The sequence below is a fragment of the Heptranchias perlo genome, chromosome 21, assembly GCF_035084215.1.
Source record: "Heptranchias perlo isolate sHepPer1 chromosome 21, sHepPer1.hap1, whole genome shotgun sequence".
Classification (NCBI taxonomy): domain Eukaryota; kingdom Metazoa; phylum Chordata; class Chondrichthyes; order Hexanchiformes; family Hexanchidae; genus Heptranchias; species Heptranchias perlo.
In genome coordinates this window covers 26,929,609-26,951,995 of record NC_090345.1, presented here as the reverse complement: position 1 = coordinate 26,951,995, position 22,387 = coordinate 26,929,609, and the positions used below count along the sequence as shown (strand labels likewise).

Sequence of the window (22,387 nt, the reverse complement as noted above, 5' to 3'; positions counted from 1 at the left end):
TCCTAATATAAAGAGGGAGGGGGCATCTTCTTGATAGCAATAAAATTCTCATACCATTAGTTAGCCTTTGTCAACTGCAATCAGGTTTGATTGTAGATACTAATTTCACGTTAAGCAACTAAACAAAGACAGCTGTAACTAAGTAGAGGGATTCCAGTAAAATGAAACAAGAGTGAAACCCGAGCAGTTTTTCAATGTCTATAGAAAACAGACGTGGAATTACAGTTCTGAAACACCACCTACGTGCTGTTGAATGTTTTTCTTAATGTTACGCAGGTATCATATTGAGTGCAGTTTGGGGTGAAGAAAGTAGAACACAAATAAAAGAATAATAAAGCTCAATGGGATGCTTGAACTAATATATGATACTGCATGATAAATGCTGCATTGCAAATTTTGTTATTCCTAACAGCAGGATACTAGTTAACATAAACTATTAATGTTTGCAATCTTTATTGTTTTACCCAAAGTAATGTGAACTATGAACATGTAGTTCTTTTTGTAAAGTGGTGATATAAATTACCTGGACATGTTATGCTCATAATCTCCTGGAAAAAGAAAAAGGTATTTCCCTATTTAACTTTCCTGATCCATATCGACTCAAGTTATATCTCTTCATACCAAAATCTCTGCTGTATTAAAAAAGGGACTGTAACACCTCAGGAACTAGACTGCTATCTCCTTTAAAAATATTAAAAACTAAGAAAAAGTAACATACAATTATGAGGAATGATTCCCCAATTTGGTGTACCAGCAGGCAGTGGCGTTCGCAGAGGGCATCAGATCGCAGAATCACCTCCATGAAATGTACAGCACAGAACTGACCATTCTGTCCATCAAGCCTATACTGGTGCCAGCAGTCTAACTGGATGTGTCTATTTAACCCCACTTCCCTGCCCAACCTATGTATTCTTTTATATTCTTGATTTTCAAATACATATCCAATTCCCCTTTAAATGCTCTGAGTCACTTGTGGGAAAGCATGTTCTGAGAACTATGTCCACATATTTCTTCTGACTTCCTCCTTCGTTCTTCTAATGATGCTCCTGAGTATGAGTCCCGTTTGTATGTCTCATGTAAAATTACAATTTTAAATACATGAAAACATATATTGTATAAGTATAGCTATAAAAAGACATGCTTCATTAAAAATACAGCCCTACTCTTCTCTGAGCTCACAATAAATCTTTAGATTGCCATTCATTTCCACTTGTTTAGCTCAGGTTACATTAAGATATTATTCTGGAAACAAACCATGTGGATTGCTAAATAATTGGGATAATATGACAACAGTGTTTCTAACATCCATCATCTGGAAGTACAGCATTTGATTAAAAAGTCTGTGACAATAATATACATGAGCAATATAGTCCTCAACTCATGTCACACAGATATGAAATGAGCAGAAACACTTTATGAAAAACATAGCAGTCCTGCAATAATTTAAATTGAAAGAGAAAATGTATTTCTAATTTTTATGCCAGGAGGGACTTCAATTAGCAGTAAATCTTCACTGCACAGTCTAATGTTAACTGTGTGTGAGAGCATTTTACATTCAGACTGATGTAATGCACACAATGGATGTTGTTTACATCTTGTTAGGATGTATGATTAACCACAGTGTAGTCTCCCCTTAATTGATTTAAAACTACAATTATTATTATTTCCTAGTGTTGAACTGGACTTCAAGCAACAAGAGGACAAGTTTCAGCCTGTTTTGAGAAAACTACATCCTACTGAAGAAACTCAGGTTTCAACCCTGCCTTACTCACAAGAATTCTGTTCATCTGCCTACCAAAAGCAAAAACCTAGCAAGACTGAATCAAAAAAGCATGGGAAATGGAAACTGTGGTTTCTTTAACTAAACCTATTAAAGTTTTTAAATGTCAATTTCATTCAATTGAAGTGACCCCTTTTTGACTGGTTTTGGAGTTGAGCTGAATACCCAATTACCAAGAGTTCAAAATCAGCTGCCAAGTCATTATATGCACAAGGCAGCATTCAGTTCAAATCATCCATTGCAAAAGATTTGAGTTCTAATAAATCACTACCATGCACGGGCATGAAATAACATACCAATTCTTATTTACAGTTCACAGACAGAGAGCAAAGTAATAATTTAAATGTATGTAGTCAAACACTATTTTTATTAGTTCTCCAAATGCTCTGATTTGGCCTGTTACTATCAAGCTATCATTTCATGCTTTGCTAATAAGCAAGATATTCTGATGCCTTCATCCATTAAATAATGCAGCAAAGAAACAGAGAAAGTTGTACTTTTATAGGGTTTTCATTTTTATGTTTAGTTCAAGAATCCTAAGTAAAGAGCATGAAATTAACATTTTCAAGCACACTGCAGATTAGGGAGGAAAAAGCACAATTCTTCAAATAGGCATGCCCGATGAAAAATGTCAGTGATGCTTGTCTTAAGGCTTTACATGCTCTGAGTGATAACCCTGTAAATCTGCTTATAAAATAGAATCACATTTAAGATTAATACCACACAATGCTTTCCCAAATCTGCATTATGTACTGTTCATATGAAAAATGTGAACTATGCCTATATGCACAAGCAGTGACATATCTTTAATCATTTCCAGTTGCTAGCTCTGTGCACAAGGTATATTTTTCTCCATTAGGAAAATTTGAATCCACTGGTACTTGAAAACCAGGTTGATTGGAAATATCGACCATGTATATGTATTTCTTTTTTTTGAAGGGGAAGGAGAGAGTAGAATTATTAATGATCACTATAACGGTTTTTAAAAACTTGTGCATAATATAAAGTACACTACTACAGGAAGCTGCATAAAAATGCAACAGATGACGCTTTAATTGTATGGGGTATCAGTTTCATCGCTCTGCTTTACAAAACTAAATGTCACATAGAAACCTTCACAGAACACTTGAAATGGCATTCGTTATATGTACACATTAGTTTTCACATTAGTACTTTGCACTACAAAAATACTTCATTTTCTTGTAAAGGTTTAAACAGTCACTTGAAGTAAAAATATTGAGCTAAAGTAATGCAACAAGTGTATATTTATAGAACAGTATATATATGAAATGGTTTAACTGTAAACACTGATTAAATAAATCACTATTTCGTATTTGGTACAATCTTGCTGGGAAATTATTTTAACATTTAATCTTAGTGAACTATTACAATAAATACAATTAATATTACATAAACTTCAATATTGCTTTAATTTGGAAATCAAGTTTAAGTAGCTCTTGAAACCAATATATTTTAGTGAGCTAAGTTTTTTAGCATTATAAAAATCACAGTTTATCATTATTCTATTAAAAAAATAAGGCTGTGTCAAATGATTATTTTGGAAATCAAAATTCTGTTGTATGCTGAAGCAAATCAAATGTTTGAATTAAACATTCATTGAAAAAGGGTCTACCTTCAGGTTAATGCCAGTGTTCCTCAAAGTTCAGTATTTAATTTTAAATCACTTTCCATTTTCACTTGTAATTATCTAAACCTCTAAATAGTGTTCATTTTTAAGATACTGTAATATATAGTTAATTACATTTGTTTTTAGAACTGTCCAATCACCATGTTGAAGTATGACTTCTCACATACTGCTATAAAGCTAAAGGCTCCAGTCACATTCATATGGGGACAGGGATTTATTCTGTTTGCTATTAATAGCAAAATCAGAGGAAATCATCTTCCATGATAAGCTGCCAGCTCTAAAGGGTAACCAAGTACATTTTCCATTGCTCTCTCCTAAGAACCAAACTGCCCACTTACCTTTATTCACTAATAAGGGCATTTGAAACATGATCCATTTTGATTTTTTTTGTGTAGTATCCCAAGAATTTGTGAAAAGGGACTGAATTTTCCAATTTTCCTCTAAATCACAGGGTAAATTGTAACGAGAAATGTTGCAAAGGTGCATTATAAAATTTCATTAAAAAAAATCTTCTACTCTACATCTTCATTACAGATCTCACTACCTTTATTCTTCATCTTTGTCCTCCCATTTTGCTATCAAGGTTCTGTATTTTTTGGTCTTTTTATATTGCAATCTCCCCCACTCCCAATCCCTTGCTTTTCACCAGCAGGCAGATATTGGAGGGAGAAAGAGACTGGGATAGGGAACATCCAGAAATAGACAAAAGGAAAAAAAACTGGCCAGAGAAGTACAATCATAGCCAGAAGACAAATTAATTGGGCGAGGAACGTATGGAGAAAGTCTGGGAGGACAGAAACGCCTAGGAGGACAGGAGAACATGTGGAAAGGTGAGAAGAACAGACCGCAGGAAATGGATCTCCTGCACAGGTACCAATTACACAAGAGAAATGGTAAGTTTTATTGCACAAATAGTTGCAGAAATTGTATTTTCATGGTTATGGAATTGAAGATAAATGCTTCAATGTCACAATTCTGTTTTCTCATAATACTAATGCTATTTTTCCTTTCAATTACTAACAAAATCCTTTAATGATCTTAGCATGAAGCAATATATAAACAGTTTGCATCATGTTGCTACAATCATTATCTAGATTTCTTGCACCAGGGATACTCAAATAATGATTAGGTGGGTGTAGCTTTTCATCACATGTTCAGAACAAGGCGAGAGACCTAAATAGTAAAAAATTGTGGTTTTGGAGGAACAATTTGGATATTTGAAGGATTAAAAACAAACTTTGGTTGAACTATAGTAGTGCTCATAGATCTGGGACATTCAACTAGGGGTTCCTGTAAAGATGAAAAGATTTTGGCCGATCCTCAGTGGGATTGTATTTTGTGTAAAGCATACAAACACTTAGCCTGGCACTAGAAAGTCTCCTTGTCAAAATTCAAAATATTTAGTCAGGCAATTATATTTTTGATTCTTTTGATTTAACTATATAATTGAGTTTTCCATATTCAACAAAATAATTTGTTTTTCAAGTAACTACTGCAGGGTTTCAAGAACAGGCTGTTAAAATAAGTGTCCCCCAAATTTAATGTTCACGTCCAGAAGATGGCCAACTAGTCGGAAAAATGTGCTGGGGGAGGGGGGGAAAGGGGGATTAAAACTACTATATTAGAATAAAATAATTAGAACAGTTCTGAATACTCTTACATCACCTGCACCATTCCTATATGGGGACAGGTATGGTGCAGCGGTAATGGCTTTATTACAATAAAGTTATTGGGTCAGTGCCTTTGGGCCAAACAATATAATTATTACTCCCTGGCTAACAAACCAGTGTTCAACAATTTCTGGATGGATAGGCTGCTACCTGACTACATCAAAGTCAGCATAATCGTTTCTTCCAATCTTGACAAGCTTCTAATCCATGCAACAAAACTATCTGTGGCTCCAAGCAATGAATTGACTAGCATCTCATTTCATGAAACACTGAGAAACAGGCATGCACACATGTGCACACAAACCCCCACACACATACACATAAGCACATACATGGAAGCACATTACCTTACGTCCATACTGTATTGCTCATTGCTGATAGTGTCTTGACATAGAGCTACTGTACTCTTTGTTCTTGCTTACCAGAAAATGGCTCAATGGTTCATCCTCATTATTGCCCCATTACTTCACTCTCTCTTCTTACCGCCAAGTAACTCACTCTTTTTTTCTCTTTCTCTCTCATACTTGCTCAAGCTGACAGGCAGCAATTTCCAATTTGGAGTTTTATCACTGTATTTGTTTTTTGTTTATTCATTTTGTTAAAATTTTCAGTGACGTATTCTATTTCGTATAGCTTTCTCATAATCTTAAAATTAGAGCTAGGCCAATCAGGAGCGAAATCAGGAAGCACTTTTTCCACACAAAGGGTAGTAGAAATTTGGAACACTCTCTCCCCCAAAAGACTGTGGATGCTAGGTCAATTGGAGCTTTCAAGGCTGAGATAGATAGATTTTTGTTAAGTAAGGGTATCACAGGATATGGAGCAAAGGCAAGAAAGCGGAGTTGAGGTGCAGATCAGCCATGATCTAATTAATGGCGGAACAGGCTCGAGGGGCTGAATGGCTTATTCCTGTTCCTGATGTTCCTATAAAGATGATCCATTGTTATTTAAGACAACAGAGGCATAGAAATATGTTTTTTTTTTAAATTTAAACAAAATTAGCCTTTCTTAAGGAAACTTCTTTCTTATCATTAAAGCACCACCTACACAAAAACACCTAATGCTGATATTTAAAGATGCAGATTACACAGAAGTGTGTCACTGCATCACAAAAATATCACGTGGGCCATATATTCCCTTGCATTCACATAATCACAATGTACACGGTTCCATTGCTCTTCCGCCCCAGCAATCAAGGCAGTGCATCTTCAATTTCAAATTCTGATGACCTTATAAAATATGATTAAGTAGGAATTACTTTGCCAATATTAATTTCTCTTTTAAATAGTGAGATTTATTCCTATAACACCCTGCAGTCTTAACAGATTAGACATGTCAATTGCAAAACTAAATATACTTCATGAAAATAAGTTTTAGCCAATAGTACAGGGCAATTGTTAATAAGACTGCAAATCTCCCATATGTGCATGTTTTTACTTGTGATTTCCAGAATTCATTACATGCTGTGTACCAAGATCATACACACAGAAATAGTGAGCAAACCAGATTGCTAATCAAGTCAATGTCAATCAAAGGCACAGGTTTGGGTCATCTTTCAGTAACTTCCACAGAAATGTACAATGAAAATGTAAATACAAAATATGCTCAATTTACCTAAATTATGGAAAAATACTATTGAAAAACTTAATTTCCTGCACTTCTACATAACTGGTATACATGTTTTTATTGGTAATTGAAATTTCATATACAGCAGAATCCCATAGCCAATCACAGAATGAAATTTTTGTTAAAAAAGTATGGGAAAAAATTTGACTGTATCTCACAGACATTGAAAATACATTGCGAGAAACTAGAACAGTTGCTAAATCTTTTTTCAACTAATTTCAACCATTATCCTTTTATCTGGCTTTTCAAATCTTTCTTCCTCTCCAAGAGTAGTGGAGTGCATTGTTAACATTTAGAAAGCAAGAATCATCTAAACAGCTCTGTGGGGAAATAAACTGAGTTATGCGGACTAGTGATTTCCCAGGTTTGATTTCTGATCTATGCTAAATTAGCTAATCAGCTCAGGCGGCAGTGTGACATTACAATTGGCCCCAGAGTCCTGGAGCAAAGCAGGAGGAAAAAAACAGCTAGAATTTTTCTCCTGATTATCTTTCCAGTAATCTTTCCTGGAAAGTACACGTGTGGGGACATCTGGTGAGGATGTATTTGAGCTCAGTTGTGATAACCCGTGTGGTCAAATAATTTCTCGCCACTCAAAGTCTGGCCTCAGACAATGAACTTTCATATGATTGAGGTATCAGCCCAAGCAAGTAACTGCAAAAATCGGAGATATGGAAAAAAACTGTAAACAAAGAGCAGCAGGGGAGTAACTTATTTTTAATTAAACCACTAATATTAAGTGATGTATCAAGTTGATGTTCCTTTTTTTTACATAAGATAAAATAAATAAACCAATTTCACAAGTTAGTAATGAAAACCCAGCATTTTGAAATGGACTTGTGTGCATGAAAGCTGTTCAGTTGATGGAAATTCAGCTGGTAATTTCACTGCCGCACTTACATCACGGACTCAAAGGAAAAAAAATGTAATTAGAATTTTGTTGATTTGCTTTCTCGGTTTTCTATTACCTGTGTTTTGAGGGAGAGTGTACTTGATTTAGTAATCTGCTTTACAACTGTGGGACATTTTGTTTGATGTCTTCAGCACTTTTTGAAATTTCAGTTTAATTGTGGCATATTTTAGTGTTTTGGTGAGAGGAAAGCTGCAAAGGAATGATTTTTGTACTTTATTAGTGAATGTTTTAATTACTGTGTAGCATATTGATTTCATCTGAATTTAAACTATATCCATGGCATTGCACACAAGAGTCAAGACCAAGTGTAGTCTCTCGTCTTCAGGTAAAGTGGCATTAGAGCTTGGAGATAAATGAACCATAGCAAGCAGACATAATTTAGACCCCATTTTGTCCTACATTCTGTCCTTATTTTTGTAATATTTGATTTGATATTGTCTACCTACAATATATTAAAAATCTTGCATTTGCTTATACAATTATTTATTTCTGTTATTTTTTCTATTATAGTGAAGTTAAATGCCCAATGAAAATTAATTTATGCAATAACAGTCATGGAATTGATTAGGGTAAGTTGGAGGATAGGAGGTTTTATAAGAACAAAACAAGTACAGTGCAATTTATTATTCTGTTGTTAAGGTGAAACTGAGTTTATTCTAGTCTGTCCATTTAAGGCCAAAGGAGGTAATTAACAATGAAAATAAAAATCGGGAGAGATTTAAAATAGGCTGTCGATTCACTATCAACCCTTTTACACTCTTGCACAAAGTCAAAATTATAAGTCTAATTGCTATGAATAGGCACATGTGCAGGTTAATGAGAGGCTAATTCCTGTCAGCCTTTAACTGACTTCAGGATGTACCTAATTGCTATTTTCTTTCTATGTACAAAGTGACTACTGCAATTTAGATGTAGTTTCTATGTAATTCTAATGCAGAAAATGGCTACTCGGCCCAACCAGCCAATGTTAGAGTTTATCCTCCCCTCGAGCAGTAGTCATAATTCCATGTGCCTGCCCTCTTCTCGTATCCTTTTGTTCCCATTTCCTTCAATCACCTATCTAATCTATTCTTAAATGTTAACATGTCTCTGCTTCAATCACAACTCTGATAGTTTGTTCCACAGCCTTACAACCGTGTCTCATATTCTTTATCCTAAATCTCTTACGTTTAATCTTCTATCTATGTCCCATCGTTCTAGACTCCTTAATGAGAAACTGAAGCAGTCTGTTTCTATCTACTCTGACCACTCCTTTCATAATTTTAAGCGGCTCTATCAAGTCACCGCATAATCCCCTCTTTCTAAAGAAAACAGCCCCGGTTTCTCCAAGTCTTTGTTCTATTTGTATTCCTCAGACCAGGCAGCATCCTGGTGAATCTGCATTGTACATTCTCTATTGCCTCAACATCCTTCCGATAGTATGGAGTCCAAAACTGCACATAGTACTCTAACCGTGATCTTACTAAGGTTTTATTTAGATACACCATTACTTTTTAACTTTCATATTCTATACCTCTTGCCATACAACTCAGTATTCCATCAGCTTTACTTAAGGCTTTATCCACTTGAGGTGCTGCTTTTAAGGTCTGTAAACCTGATCACTCCGCTTTTTCCACATCATTCAACTTTCACTGAAGTATAATTATTACTTTTTTTAAACCAAAATATACCACCTCCTATTTACTGACATTGAATTTGATCTGTCACTTTTTTGCCTAGTCCACCATCTTCTCAATATTCCCTTGCAGCTTCCTTTGGTACTTAACTATTTACTATGCCGCATATTTTAGTATTGTCTGCAAATTCGCCCTATATCGAAATTATTGCGGTAAACAGTGAATAGAAGCAGTTTCAAGTCAGAACCCTGTGCAACAACATTAACCCACTTCAAACCACTCTGAGAAACTGCCCATAACTCCTACTCTTCTTTCCCTCTCCTCTAACCAGTTTTTAATTCAATTTGCTACTCTCCTCTTAATTCCATACCCCTTAATCTTCAATAGTCTCCTGTGTGGTACCTTGTCAAAGGCTTTCTGAAAATCCATGCACACCACATCCAATGCATTCCTCCATCCACCATATCTGTCACCTCCTCAAAGAACCCTTTCAGGTTTGCCTACACAGCTACAGTGATTACCCTACAAAAAACAATTTATTGGCAGCAAAGTGCTTGTGACATCCCAAGAATGCGAAGGACACTATATAATTACAAATGTTTTCTTTCATTCCATGGCAGTAACTGCATTGCTCTTACAAAGAGCCGGCAGGCTCGATGAGCCGACTCCTTCTGTGCTGATTCTATTCTAAAATGACTGACTGGATTTTGCCTGAGCTGATTTTTTTTTAGCACATAATATTTCTGTAATGTTAGATTAGCTTAACTTTCATGGCTGCATGCAACATTTTTTTATAAGTATTAGGCCAGCAGTGTGGAGCTCATCTCAATAATAGTGTTTTGGAGGGTTAATTAGTATACAAAGGATCATCATATACAATCTCAAGTATTTTAATGTTATCGGAAGAAGATAGTTCTCTCTCGACTAACTGAGGGTCTAGCTGTTGTTTCATTCCATTTACATAGCAAAGGGCTTCGTAAAGCAGAGGCTAGGAAGCTTCATGATCACAGATCAACGTTGATTGATAGCTCAGTGGGCCAAATTCCCTAGCTCAGATTTAAGACAGGTGCAGAAGTCTTTCTATCCCGCATCCAGACAGAATGAACTGTTGTTAGCAGGCAGTGGCAAAATGTTGCCTGCACTTTAAAAGCAGATTATCTTTGAAAATTAGCTTAGATGGCAGAATGAGCCCACATTTAGAAACTTATCAAGTTGCATATTATTATTTTTCATCACCAAGCATAGGGAAATGGATTGTTCTCACAATGAAAAATTGATATTGTTCATTATTGTACTTAAAAAGCAAATAATAGCTGGTTTTAAACTGTGCCTGTCTTGATGGGGGGCATTCCGTAAAGAGGGAGAACGCACATGGCAGGAGGTGCAATATTTTAGTAGGAGATATATGTAACAAGAACTTTCTGCTACAATCCCTGGATCCTGCTATCTTTTATCAACATGTTGGTTAATAAAGGATGCAGTCCAGATCGTAGAGGATGTAAGATCCGCTTACAGGAGAGACTGGTGACACTGAACTCATGACAATATCGAGTGTAAAAACACAAATCTGTAACACTCCCACATAGACATCTGTTTTCTGGGCCTAAGAAAGTTTCAACTGGTCCTAATCAAGTTCTCTCACTTTTTGTGCTATATATGATCATAGCAACAAGCATGAGAAAAATGGTAATTCCAAAAAAAAATTGTAGGGATAAAAAAAATATTCAAAAAAGCTTCAAGATTCAATAGTAAAAATGTCAAATCAGACATTTCTATGATTTTAATAACATAAGAAGACCAGAAGATGAGTAATATTCAACTAGAATTCCTTCAATTATGTAGATATATAAAACAATGGGCAACCAGGAGTTACTTTAGACCTGGAGACTGCTGACTAAAAGAGTCAAGTTCAGATCCAATTTCCACTTTCCAATACTGTCTCTGTTTCTTGCCACATTTAAGATGCCATACTTCAGCCTCCCTACAAATTGTGGTAGTGCCTGTTACTATCAGCTAGCCATGGATCACTGCACTATGGAAATTGTTTTTTGCATTGAAAGTAAGTAAACTTATTTTTAAGAATGGAGCTATGTTTTTCTTAAGGAAAAACTAAGGCAAGGACGTGAGGGAAGCTTATCTTTGATTATTCCTTAAAGGGAACATAAATGACTGGCGTTCTGTTTAAATTGGTTCCAGTGCACTGCCTCCTAGGGCTCTCTCCCTCAGGATCTCTCACTAAATACAACTCAGATTAAACAGAATAATCTATTTACAGCTCCCTACTGCTGTATCCTAGCAAACTGGAACAACACATAATGCACCTTCAATAACTGATTAACTCTCAAAATTATGGATCCTAATGCATGTAAAAGGTATCACATCTCAGAGTAGTGTTAAGGTAATATGCAGCCTTAAACACCTGGAAGTTTAGACCATCAACCTCATCCCCAACTTTCCCATCGCACTGACAAAGAACTGGAATAGTAAATATCTATTTTAATAATTAGACTGATTTACTATGATTACTTTAATACATCAAAAAATATAGCACTAGAAAGGTATTCCTGTCACATCCAAGTATGCTAATAATGGTGCACTGTGTATGCTTTATATATGACAAATGTTTAATAGCCAAACTTGTATCTTTGTTTATACTTCAATTGTACTTGTTTCACAAAATAAAGTGTTCTTTTTTAAAAATGCCTTTTTAAGATTCTATAAAGATAACAAAAAATAGTCTACAATTATGGTTTACGCTATTCAGCAGGCAATCTATTTCCATACTTGCATTAGAATCAGTGGGAAATAGATTGCAAAGGTATTTATATCTAATTGACAACTACTTGCATTCATACAGCACTTTAAATGTGGAAAAACATCCAAAGCGCTTTAGGGGGAAATTTTTTTTAAAATGTGCCAAGCCATGATAGGAGAGTCAGGAGAAAAGGCCAAAAGTACGATTGAAACAATGTCAAACGTAGCGGAAAGGTTGAGGAAGACAAGGAGGCACAGAGAATGTAATTTGCCACTTTCGCCAGAATGGTCTTGCTGCTATCAAGCCAGTCTCAAGGGATTCAAAAAGGAAGCTTTGGGAGATATGGGCAGGGAGCCAGAAGGCTACAACACGCCCAGGACGTTGAGAGATGAAAATAAAATTAGAGATGAGAGTGGTTGATGAATGAGGAGAGGTTGGACTTTTTGAGCGGAGAGGTAATGATGGCAGTTTTAACATTGCCCAAGGAAAGAAAGCTATAAACAACGTCAACAAACATGGGGTCAGGAGAGGTAATTGACTGGTCAGGAGTTGGATTGGGAGACCAGAACTTGGATCTCATGGAAGAGATGTAGGAAAAGATGGGAGAAAAACTAGTGTGACAAGAGATTAGTGATGGGAGGGCTAGAGGGTAAATGGGAGAAGAGATAGAAAAGTGCAGTGCACAGTTTAAATATATAGCCAATTAAATCAAAATATGCCAAAATCAAGATATAATCAAGTAGTAGGAAATTTTCATAAATTGAACAAGAGTAACACATCACTCTATTGCTTGACCCTATCCCCACAGTGATGCAAAGCTCAATATTAAATGGAATCTCAAAACATGGACCAAACCAAGGAGAATCTTTTAAATGACAAAAGTTGATATTATGCAAACTTAAATCTATTATTCTTTAATTAAAATGGCCCTCATTTTTCTTTCACTTGCGAGCGAAGCGCCATTATCAATTTAAAATAATGTTGTGATTAATAATCATTTAAATACAGCTTTAAACAGTGAAGAAAATAAGATTCAGGAATTGATCTTGTGCTCGGTTTTAATTTGTGTAATATATGTCATTAAAACAAGTTACAACCTGAAATAGAAAGCAACCATATTTAACTGATTAAAAAATATTCATTCCAGAAAAGGTAACTAAAATGATCAATACTTGGGTTCTGGGTCTATGCACCTATAGCTTGCTTGATAGGTTTAAATAACATATGGCATTAGTGTAGATTTTATCAACCAAGATTTAATTGCAAAAATGTGTTTCACGTCATCACATAATGAATTAATACAGCAATATAAATAAACTGGCCTAACATCAAGCACTATTAATAAGCTGCTAGCAAAATATGCATCCTTGGCTATTAAGACCGTCATTCCAGTAACGTTAATTATACTGCTGTGAATGATCCATATTGGAAACTGCTGGGATTAATACATCTCTGAGTCAATGCTACTTAGGATATCCATGCAGACTTCATGTTAAAAATGTTACACTTTAATACAGACCTCACCAAAAAGTTCAAAAGAAAACTAATGTAAATTAGAGCTTTTACTGGCTGAGTTCATCCTGACCAACGATCCCATCTTCTGCTCATCCTCAATATCACACAGGAGGATGGAGAACATTAATTGTCAAAATAACAAAAAAGTTAATAAAGTAGCCTTAGTGGCTCAAGGTAGTGAGATAATAAGGTTCAACCAATTTAAAACTAAAATTCTATTTAAATGCCACTAGCCTATGGCAGGGATCTAATTAAACACAACAAAGCACGCATATTAAAGTAACATGTTAATGCATTGCAGGTCTGCATGATCTCATTATTATTTCAAAATTGTCATAGTAATGTGGTCAAGATTTCCAATTGATTCGGAAGAACATTTCTGTCATTTCTTTGCCTACCATGTGATCACAATGGTTGTTATTGCTGTTGTCAAGAATTTTCATATCATGTTAATGTAATACTTTGTCAAACCTAATATATATAGGTATGGTATTTCACATGTTCATTTGTGCAATTAAGCATTTTTACACAAACCACTAAACCAGCCCCATACACAAGTCTCAGTTAAAAAAAAATCCAATAAAATATGAAATGTGAAAAGGCGGCACTTTCATCTTGACTGTTCCATGTATTTCCCTGTACATGCACAGACCAGCACACACCCAGGAAAAAAGTGTGGAAACAAGTGAGAGTATTTCTATGAATTTTTGATCTGTTCCCTCAACCTGTATTATTTCTACAAGCTTGCACTGTTTTCTCAGTCACTGTTGTCCATTTTTGCTCAATTAATTCTTTTCCCAGTTTCTTTATTTGTCTTGATTGGTTTCTTTTCCCTTCCCAGTAACTAGCCCAACTTTTCAACCCCAATTTTAATCAGGGAGCATTCAGGATGGACGGGGTGCAGGGCTGCAGGGAAACCCCTGTGGAGAGTTCAGCATGAGGCCCAGGTCATTTTAACTCCTGGGCCTCATTTAAATGTGTCTGCACTTTCTCCCGCCCGAAGCCAGAGGGAATGCTGTCAGGGCCAGCAAACGGGAGCAGGAAATCAAGCGGGGGGCAAACCCCGCCGGGGAACCAAGGGAACGGTCCCCAGCGAGGTAAGAGAAGAGGGAGGGAGTCAGGGCCAATTGCAGCCAGAGAGGTTGGGAGAGAAAGACCGGGTAAGAAGAAGCCCAAGGTTTCCTTGTTGAACCAGAAGAAGCACCATTGCTCCACCTGAGCCACAAGAAAGCTTTAGTAAATGTAAAAAAAACAACTTACCTGGGCCTCTTCTGGCATAATGCTGATTGCCACCAGCTTTTGTTGCCGAGTTCGGCGTCGCTTGAGGCTCCCGGTCCTGCAACTCTCCCATTTTAAATTATCTGGGATGGTTGCAGTTTGCCAGCAGCATTGGAGATACCCAGATTCCATGATGGAATAGCAAATTCCAAGCAAGTATAGAATGTATTGCAACACAGAAACTGCCAATTTCTACATTTACAGCCGCACAATATATTCAAACAGACATAAACAATGTTATGCATCTGAAGTTAACATCTCGTATTGCAAATGCAAATCAGGGATTTATTAAACAGCTATCTGAATGCAACAGCTGAATTAAAACCTGCAAGAAAGCAGCAAGTAAAAACATCTTGAAAGACAGGAAGCTGAAAATCAAATTTATCAGTCATCTAAATACACCTTACCTGAATATAGATTGGAATACTATGGTATTGCTTTAAATTTTGGTCCCTAAAAATTTCACACAGATCAAACTGTTCCCTATGTTGTTGTGTAACTTCAGCAGCTGCTACATAAAACTATTACTTTCAATTACCTATTATGGAAATAGAATTTTAATAATAGCTATCATTGCCCAAGGTAGCAGCCAGACTAAAAACTTGTGATCTGATGCACTCATTTGTGCAAAAGGACTTAGTTATGCACATAGCGCATTACTAAAACAGTACTCCAGCCATCTACTTTTAAATTCCAAATTACTTTTAATAGAAAATTGTGTGCAATATCAAAAATTATCATCCAGCTACATGACATTAAAAACAGCAATTTTCTAGAATCTTAAATTTCCTGTTTACACAGAAAATTTACGTTGCTGGCACACAAGCTATTTATGTATCATTGTTCAATCATGCTAATAAAGTACAACATTCAGGGAGGCATACAAAGTGATGATGAATGTTTAATCTTAAATTTGAGAATTTATCATTATGTTTCTTACTCTGAACATTTTTGATTTCTACTCATCTCAATTCCACCCAGTACAGTTCGGGCAAAGTGAAACAAGGAAATGTCAGGCAGGTCACCAATCACAACACGAGAGAAAATTCAGAATGTATGGTTAAGAAACAATAAGTAGAATGGAGTGATAGACAAAACCAACAAAGAGACCTGTAAATTGAAAGGCAGAAAAATCCCTAAAAATAAAAGAAATGAAAATGAATATGAAAGACAAAATAACTGGATTAAAAACAATCAATTTCTAATACATGTACAGAACAAAGGCAGAAAAATATACATCTACTTGAAGTATCTGAATCTGACTAAAAATAACTCAAATCTCACATGCAAGTACAGTCACATTGTAGTGTGCCCAGTGATGGTTTATATCGAAATCTCTAAGATCAATGGGCAATGTGGAAGAATCTTCATAGCAGGAATTGTGAGCTCAAAACATTAATTGCCAAGCAGTTTAGCCAGTGTCCATTTTCTGCACATTGTAGAAATATAGTTTCCCCATCATCCATCTAAAAATTCATGAGCATAACATAAGGGATAAGAACGATTTACAGTAAACTAGCAGTAAAACTTTATATAATACTGTTCCTTTCTGTGGAATTCTCCTACACAATGTCACCTAAAACTCTGTCCTTGTAAAGTCTAATTACATAATTAAACATTATCAGCTGCAAATGTTGTATGAGCATACAAGGGAAAGCTCTGGCTTGTCAACTTGTACTCCAACAAATTATTTCTACACTATCAGTAATCACTGGGCTCAATTACATGTCATTATAGTTGCATTCTGTTAAACCCTGTCTTTATGGAACGTAATGCACAAAACACAAGGGCACAATATTGATCTTACTCTCTAATTCACTCACATGCAAGTCACTTCACTACAGAATGTAAGTAAAACCATAACAAAAGTGAATCTGTATTACAAAATTTCCTTGTAAAATGAAAAGATCCACCAGATCAAAGTGTAATCAACATTATGTGCAAAGCCCTGGTACTCGGACCAAAATTCTCCCAGGTCAACACCACAAAAAAAACAGATTATCTGGTCATTCATTCAATGCTGTTTGTGGAACCTTGCTCTGTGCAAATTGGCTGCCATGTTTGCCAGCATAACAATGGCAGCTACATTTCAAAAGCAATCTTTGTTGTAAAGCACTTTGGCTTATCTTAAGGATGTGATCAGATGTGTGTGTGTCTGGATCTTTTTAAACCAGTTATCAGTGACATATTACATTTAAGAAAAGAAAGAACTTGCCTTTCACATCCTCGGGATATCCCAAGCCACTTTACAATTAGTGAATTACTTTTTTTGAGTTGAGCCTAGATTATGTGCTCAAATCTTGGCGTGGGGCTAGAACCCACAACCTCCCCTTCATTGTGGGCCAAGAATGAAATTTAAACATTTTCAGTAGACCTTTTTTTAAACAATCTCCTCAAGCAGATAAAATAAAACATTAATCTAATCTTTTATAATTAACTTCTAAGTCCTTGAAAGTGTTGTCGCCTCCCAAATCCACACCCACCTTTCCCGCAACTCCATGTTTGAATCTCTCCAATCAGGTTTCCGCCCCTGCCACAGTACTGAAATGGCCCTTATCAAAGTCACAAATGGCTTCCTATGTGACTGTGACCGTGATAAACTATCCCTCCTCATCCTGTCTGCAGTCTTTGACATGGTTGACCACACTATCCTCCTCCAATGCCTCTCCTCCATGGTCCAGCTGGGTTGGACCGCACCTACATGGTTCCATTCTTATCTAAGCCAGAGAATCACCTGTAATGGCTTCTCTTCCTGCACCCACACCATTGCCTCTGGAGTCCCCCAAGGATCTATCCTTGACCCCCTCCTATTTCTCATCTACATGCTGCCCCTCGGCGACATCATCCAAAAACACTTCAGGTCCCACATGTACACTGACAACACCCAGCTCTACCTCACCATCACCTCCCTTGACCCCTCTACTGTCTCTGATTTGTCACACGGCTTGTCTGATGAGCAAAAATTTCCTCCAAATAAATATTGGGAAGACCAAAGCCATTGTCTTCGGTCCCCGTCACAAACTCCGTTCCCTAGCCAACGACTCCATCCCTCTCTCTGGCCACTGTCTCAGGCTCAGAACATTCGCAACCTTGGTGCACAATTTGACCCTGTGATGAGTTTCGGACCACATACCCGCTCCATCACCAAGATCACCTACTTCCACCTCCGTAACATTGCCCATCTCCACCCCTGCCTCAGCTCATCTGCTGCTGAAACCCTCATCCACGCCTTTGCTACCTCCAGGATAGACTATTCCAATGCACTCCTGGCCGGCCTCCCATCTTCCACCCACCATAAACTTGAGCTCCTCCAAAACTTTGCTGCCCACATCATAACTCGCAGCAAGTCCCGTTCACCCATCACCGCTGTGCTCGCTGATCTACATTGGCTCCCAGTCCAGGAACGCCTCAATTTTAAAATTGTCATCCTTGTTTTCAAATTCCTCTATGGCCTCACCCCTCCCTATCTCTGTAACCTCCTTCAACCTTACAACCCTCCGAGATCTCTGCGCTCCTCCAATTCTTGCCTCTTGCACATCCCCGATTTTAATCACTCATTGGGAGCTGTGCCTTCAGCTGCCTAAGCCCTATGCTCTGGAATTCCCTCCCTAAACCTCTCTGCCTCTCTATCCCCCTTTAAGACGCTCCTCAAAATCTACCTCCTGTCAATATCTCCTTATGTGGCTCGGTGTCAAATTTTGTTTGATAATCACTCCTGTGAAGCGCTGTGGGACGTTTTACTATGTGAAAGGTGCTATATAAATGCAAGTTGTAGTTGTTGTTGTTGTAAATATATGTTGTGTTTCTTATTTAATCTGAAATTCTCAACTGCCATAGTTGCTTCTGACATCCTCCAACTAACTCCAAATTCTGAAGAAACTCTAACTATTCTGCCTCACTCATAGAATATGTTCAACTGCCTCTCAATTCAAACTGAACCTGTTTTTTATATCATGGAATAGCAACTGGGGCATCCTTTTTTAAAAAAAAGATAGCTGACCTCTTAGATTCAAAATGGAATGTTCAGTCAAAAACAAAATGAGCCAATTCTAAAGTATGTATACAATGCAAATTGTGTGTTAGGCTCCCTTAAGCCAGTCATCAGGAAGAACACAACAAAAAACTTCACAATACTGTATTGGAATGTTGCAGGACTCTGGCTGTTAAAATCTCTCTGTACAATGACTCAATTTTAAAAGAGAATTACTACAATAATACTAGGCAAAATAAATAAATTGTGTCATAGCACTATATAAATACAAGCTGTTTCTTCCATTCTAAAAACTGATGCTGTCCAGATTAGAGAAACAATCTAACTTGAAATTGGAATAGAAGAGATTCCAAATGAGCAATATATACTAAAGGAACAGGTCACACAGCCAACTCTGGTATTAAAACTAATTGGTGACAACAATGATACACACAGTGAAAGACTAAAAATGAGCTTTTTATACTATACTCAACCAAATGCCTTACAATTTACCAAACATAAATCTGGGCAATTTCCAATTTTCTCTAAAAAGCAATGGTAAAAATATTACCTCGAAATGTTACCAAGATGTACCCTCAAATGCAGTAAAATTGAAACAGTCTCCCAATGACAAGAACAGACAGACCATGGTCATGGCATACAAAACCCTAAGGAACTGACAGTTTCTATCACAACAAATGTCTTATTCTTGAAAACAACAGAAGCAAGCAGACAGACACACCTCTTGGGGAACTTTGATATATCTAATTCGCTCTCAGGATGGTTGAGGGATTAAATTGCACAGTAGAAAATTATATAACTATCCATCTATCTTCCAATAACTATCCATCTATCTTCCAATATGGTTTTATTCCCATCTTAATTAAGTCTGACATTATCAGCCAAAACATTGTGACATGATTCTTCCCATCTCATTCTCTCTTAAGTGATGCATCCTGTTCCTCTGTTGTAGAAGCTACTGATTACTGATTTGTTTTAAATTTCCTGTAACAGCCTGAGATTGAGAATACCAGGATCGCATACTACGAGGTATCTGGACAACCTTGAATAAAATTGCAGTTGGCTCTAATTAATTCCATTTTCTTAGCTATGTAACCTCCTATGGCACGATTACCAAATCACACACCAAATGGTAGCTTTAACAAAAGTTTCCTTCCAATTTCAAATACAGATGAGTTCTTTTTATCCACCAAGTACAAGAGATACACAAGCTAAATTTCTGAGCATGCCTACTCCAAAGCACAATTCCTTCACAATTAAATGGCATCACAAAAAAGAACTGCAACAATTCTCTGATTTGGCATTTCAGAGTCTGAGCTGTTCTTTACATTGACACATCAAAACTTTTGCCTACTATTCTAAATATGAGAGTATTACAGAGTCACCAAGAAAATATAAGACCTAATGGGAAACAATGCTCCTCAGTAAAGGAAAGCTGTAGACAACACATGTATGGTGTTAATAGGATATGTCGTTTGGCATGATGCAAGATCCTTGGCAATTCACAAAATCCAGCGCTGTTTGCAGACTACCCATTTGTAATACAATTTTTAGATTTTGATCTTTTATCTCTTCTGCAGCAAACAGGAATTAAATGAGATTTTCTATTATAAATGGTGCGATTTAAAAAAAAAATCACTGCAGCAAGTCAGCCTGGCTTTTTGGGGGAGGAGGAGATCACACTTGACAACCAGTCAAGAGTTCTTTGAGGAGATATCAGTGTTTGTGGTTAGAGGGAACTCCATAGAAGTGGGACTGAGGACTGGCACAGACCTGCACTGTCTGTGGTCGCAAATGAGCTGGATGTTGAGGGAGTGGTATCCCTTTCTATTGCAGATGCCAGGCTGATAATGGGGAGCGCACAAGGCAATGTGAGTGCAGTCTGTGACCCTTTGGACCCTGGCGAATCCTGCAATGCTTGAGAAGTATAGTGCTCTCTCGCCCTGCTTCGCTTGGTCTAACGGAAGGAGATGCAGCTGTTACTCGTGGAGTAGAGAACCTTGGTCACCTCCCTGATGCAGCAGCGTACAGCGAACTGGGAGATGTTGTTGATGTCACCTGCTGCAGCCTGTGATGACCCCATGGAGTAAATATCAAGGGCCCCAGTGACTTTGATAGCCATGGGCAGTGCTGTCCATGCTGTGGTTTAGGACTCCAGTTGTGCTGCATCAGGTGACAACACTCCGTTACAGCCTCCTTGTTGAAGCGCAGGCACCTTGCCCATTACTACTTAGTTAAGTTGAGATAAGAAAAATATTCCCTGAGGATCCGCTGTGGGTAGGGCCTCCTGCACAGTATGCTTCGCCTCCCTCTTCCCCCAGCTGTTCCTGTTCACTCCTGTCTTCTTTGCTGCTCCCCACCTCCTCCAGCCCCAAAGGCAGACCTAACAGACCACCCACGAGTGACATTAAATATTTCTATGGCAGATAAGCACGCCAGCACTGGCAAAAAGTTGTTCCCAGAACTCAAGTCAGTAGTGGAATGAAGAAAATAGCCAAAAAAAGGCCCAGAAGTTGACCAGTAGCGTAGCAAGGCAAACCAATACTTAACCTGTATGGAGGAGATGAGCCCTTTAAATAATGCTCCTGCAGGATCCTTGCTAACTGTTGATGCTATGGTTTGCTGTTTATCACGTGGCAAGTCAGGTGTTGGGGCAGACAAATTTCACAAAAGGGTCCTACAGCTAGCATAGGACCCTTATTTTATTAAACTGAGGTTTTTCAATACATTCCCTGAGCAACTACAGGGGATGTGCCCGATCCAATGAGGCGGGCGGTGCACTTCTGGTGCAGGACGGGCACACACACCGCCTGCCATATTGGATCCTTAGGTGCCTGTCTTAAAAATGGATGTGGCGAGATCCAATTACTAGACCTTGGTTTTTATGTGAAACTAGCTCCAATGTTATTCCCACCTTCAAAATGCTCAAGACCAGGAGGCGCAGAAAAAAAAGAATACGTTTAAAGTTTAAGTTAAACAAAATAGCCATGGTACACGAGACAGAAACAAAGTGAAAGTCAAGATAAAATTATAAAATGAAGAAAGGGGAGACAAGCAAGAGATAAATTTATATTTTGATTGTATAGGGTAAATCATATAATAATAAAGTTACTCCTTATATCTACTGTAACATTAGAATTTGTTTATGTCAGACTGTAAGCTAAACCATTAAAAAAAGCTTGGCATTTCCCTGCCCTGGCGGCAAGCCATGGGTTAAGACAAAATACTGACTGATTCCCAATTTAACAAATTTAGATCAAGGTTCCAACTACTTTACACCCCATCAATTATTCAATCTAGCCATCGTGACTTAAGCCAGTTACAAGTAGTTCTGATAAAGATTCAAACATTGATTTCCACAGGAACTTACGATTAGATCAGAATCACGTCCCATGGAGATGACTGTCCTGTTTACAGTTCTCAGTAGCTTCTCCATAATTATCTGGACATGCCGCTGAGTTGGTCCCTAGGTTAGAAATCAACCAATGGAGACTGTTACCAATGACAACTAACAACAACAAATATTGATGTTTACCATTAAAATCCATTTTCATTCTAAGAAATCGATCAATTATAATTGCACTCAAGTTCAAGA

At 37.2% G+C, this 22,387-nt stretch overlaps 2 protein-coding genes across 4 annotated transcripts in view; one reads left to right on the top strand and one right to left on the bottom strand.

The window, feature by feature from the left end:
* LOC137340085 (inhibitory synaptic factor 2A) overlaps positions 1 to 3,026 on the top strand; it is a 42,018-nt gene extending 38,992 nt beyond the window's left edge. The window contains exon 4 of the mRNA XM_068002364.1: positions 1,672 to 3,026. Within this exon, the coding sequence (XP_067858465.1) occupies positions 1,672 to 1,861 (190 nt within the window). The 3' untranslated portion in view covers positions 1,862 to 3,026. The remainder of the gene's footprint in view (positions 1 to 1,671) is intronic.
* Positions 1 to 22,387, bottom strand: part of dock1 (dedicator of cytokinesis 1) — a 472,808-nt gene that overhangs the window by 260,861 nt on the left and 189,560 nt on the right. For all 3 annotated transcript variants that reach the window (XM_068002361.1, XM_068002362.1, XM_068002363.1), the window contains one exon: positions 22,163 to 22,258. In XM_068002361.1, coding sequence (XP_067858462.1) covers positions 22,163 to 22,258 — 96 coding nt within the window. The remainder of the gene's footprint in view (positions 1 to 22,162; positions 22,259 to 22,387) is intronic.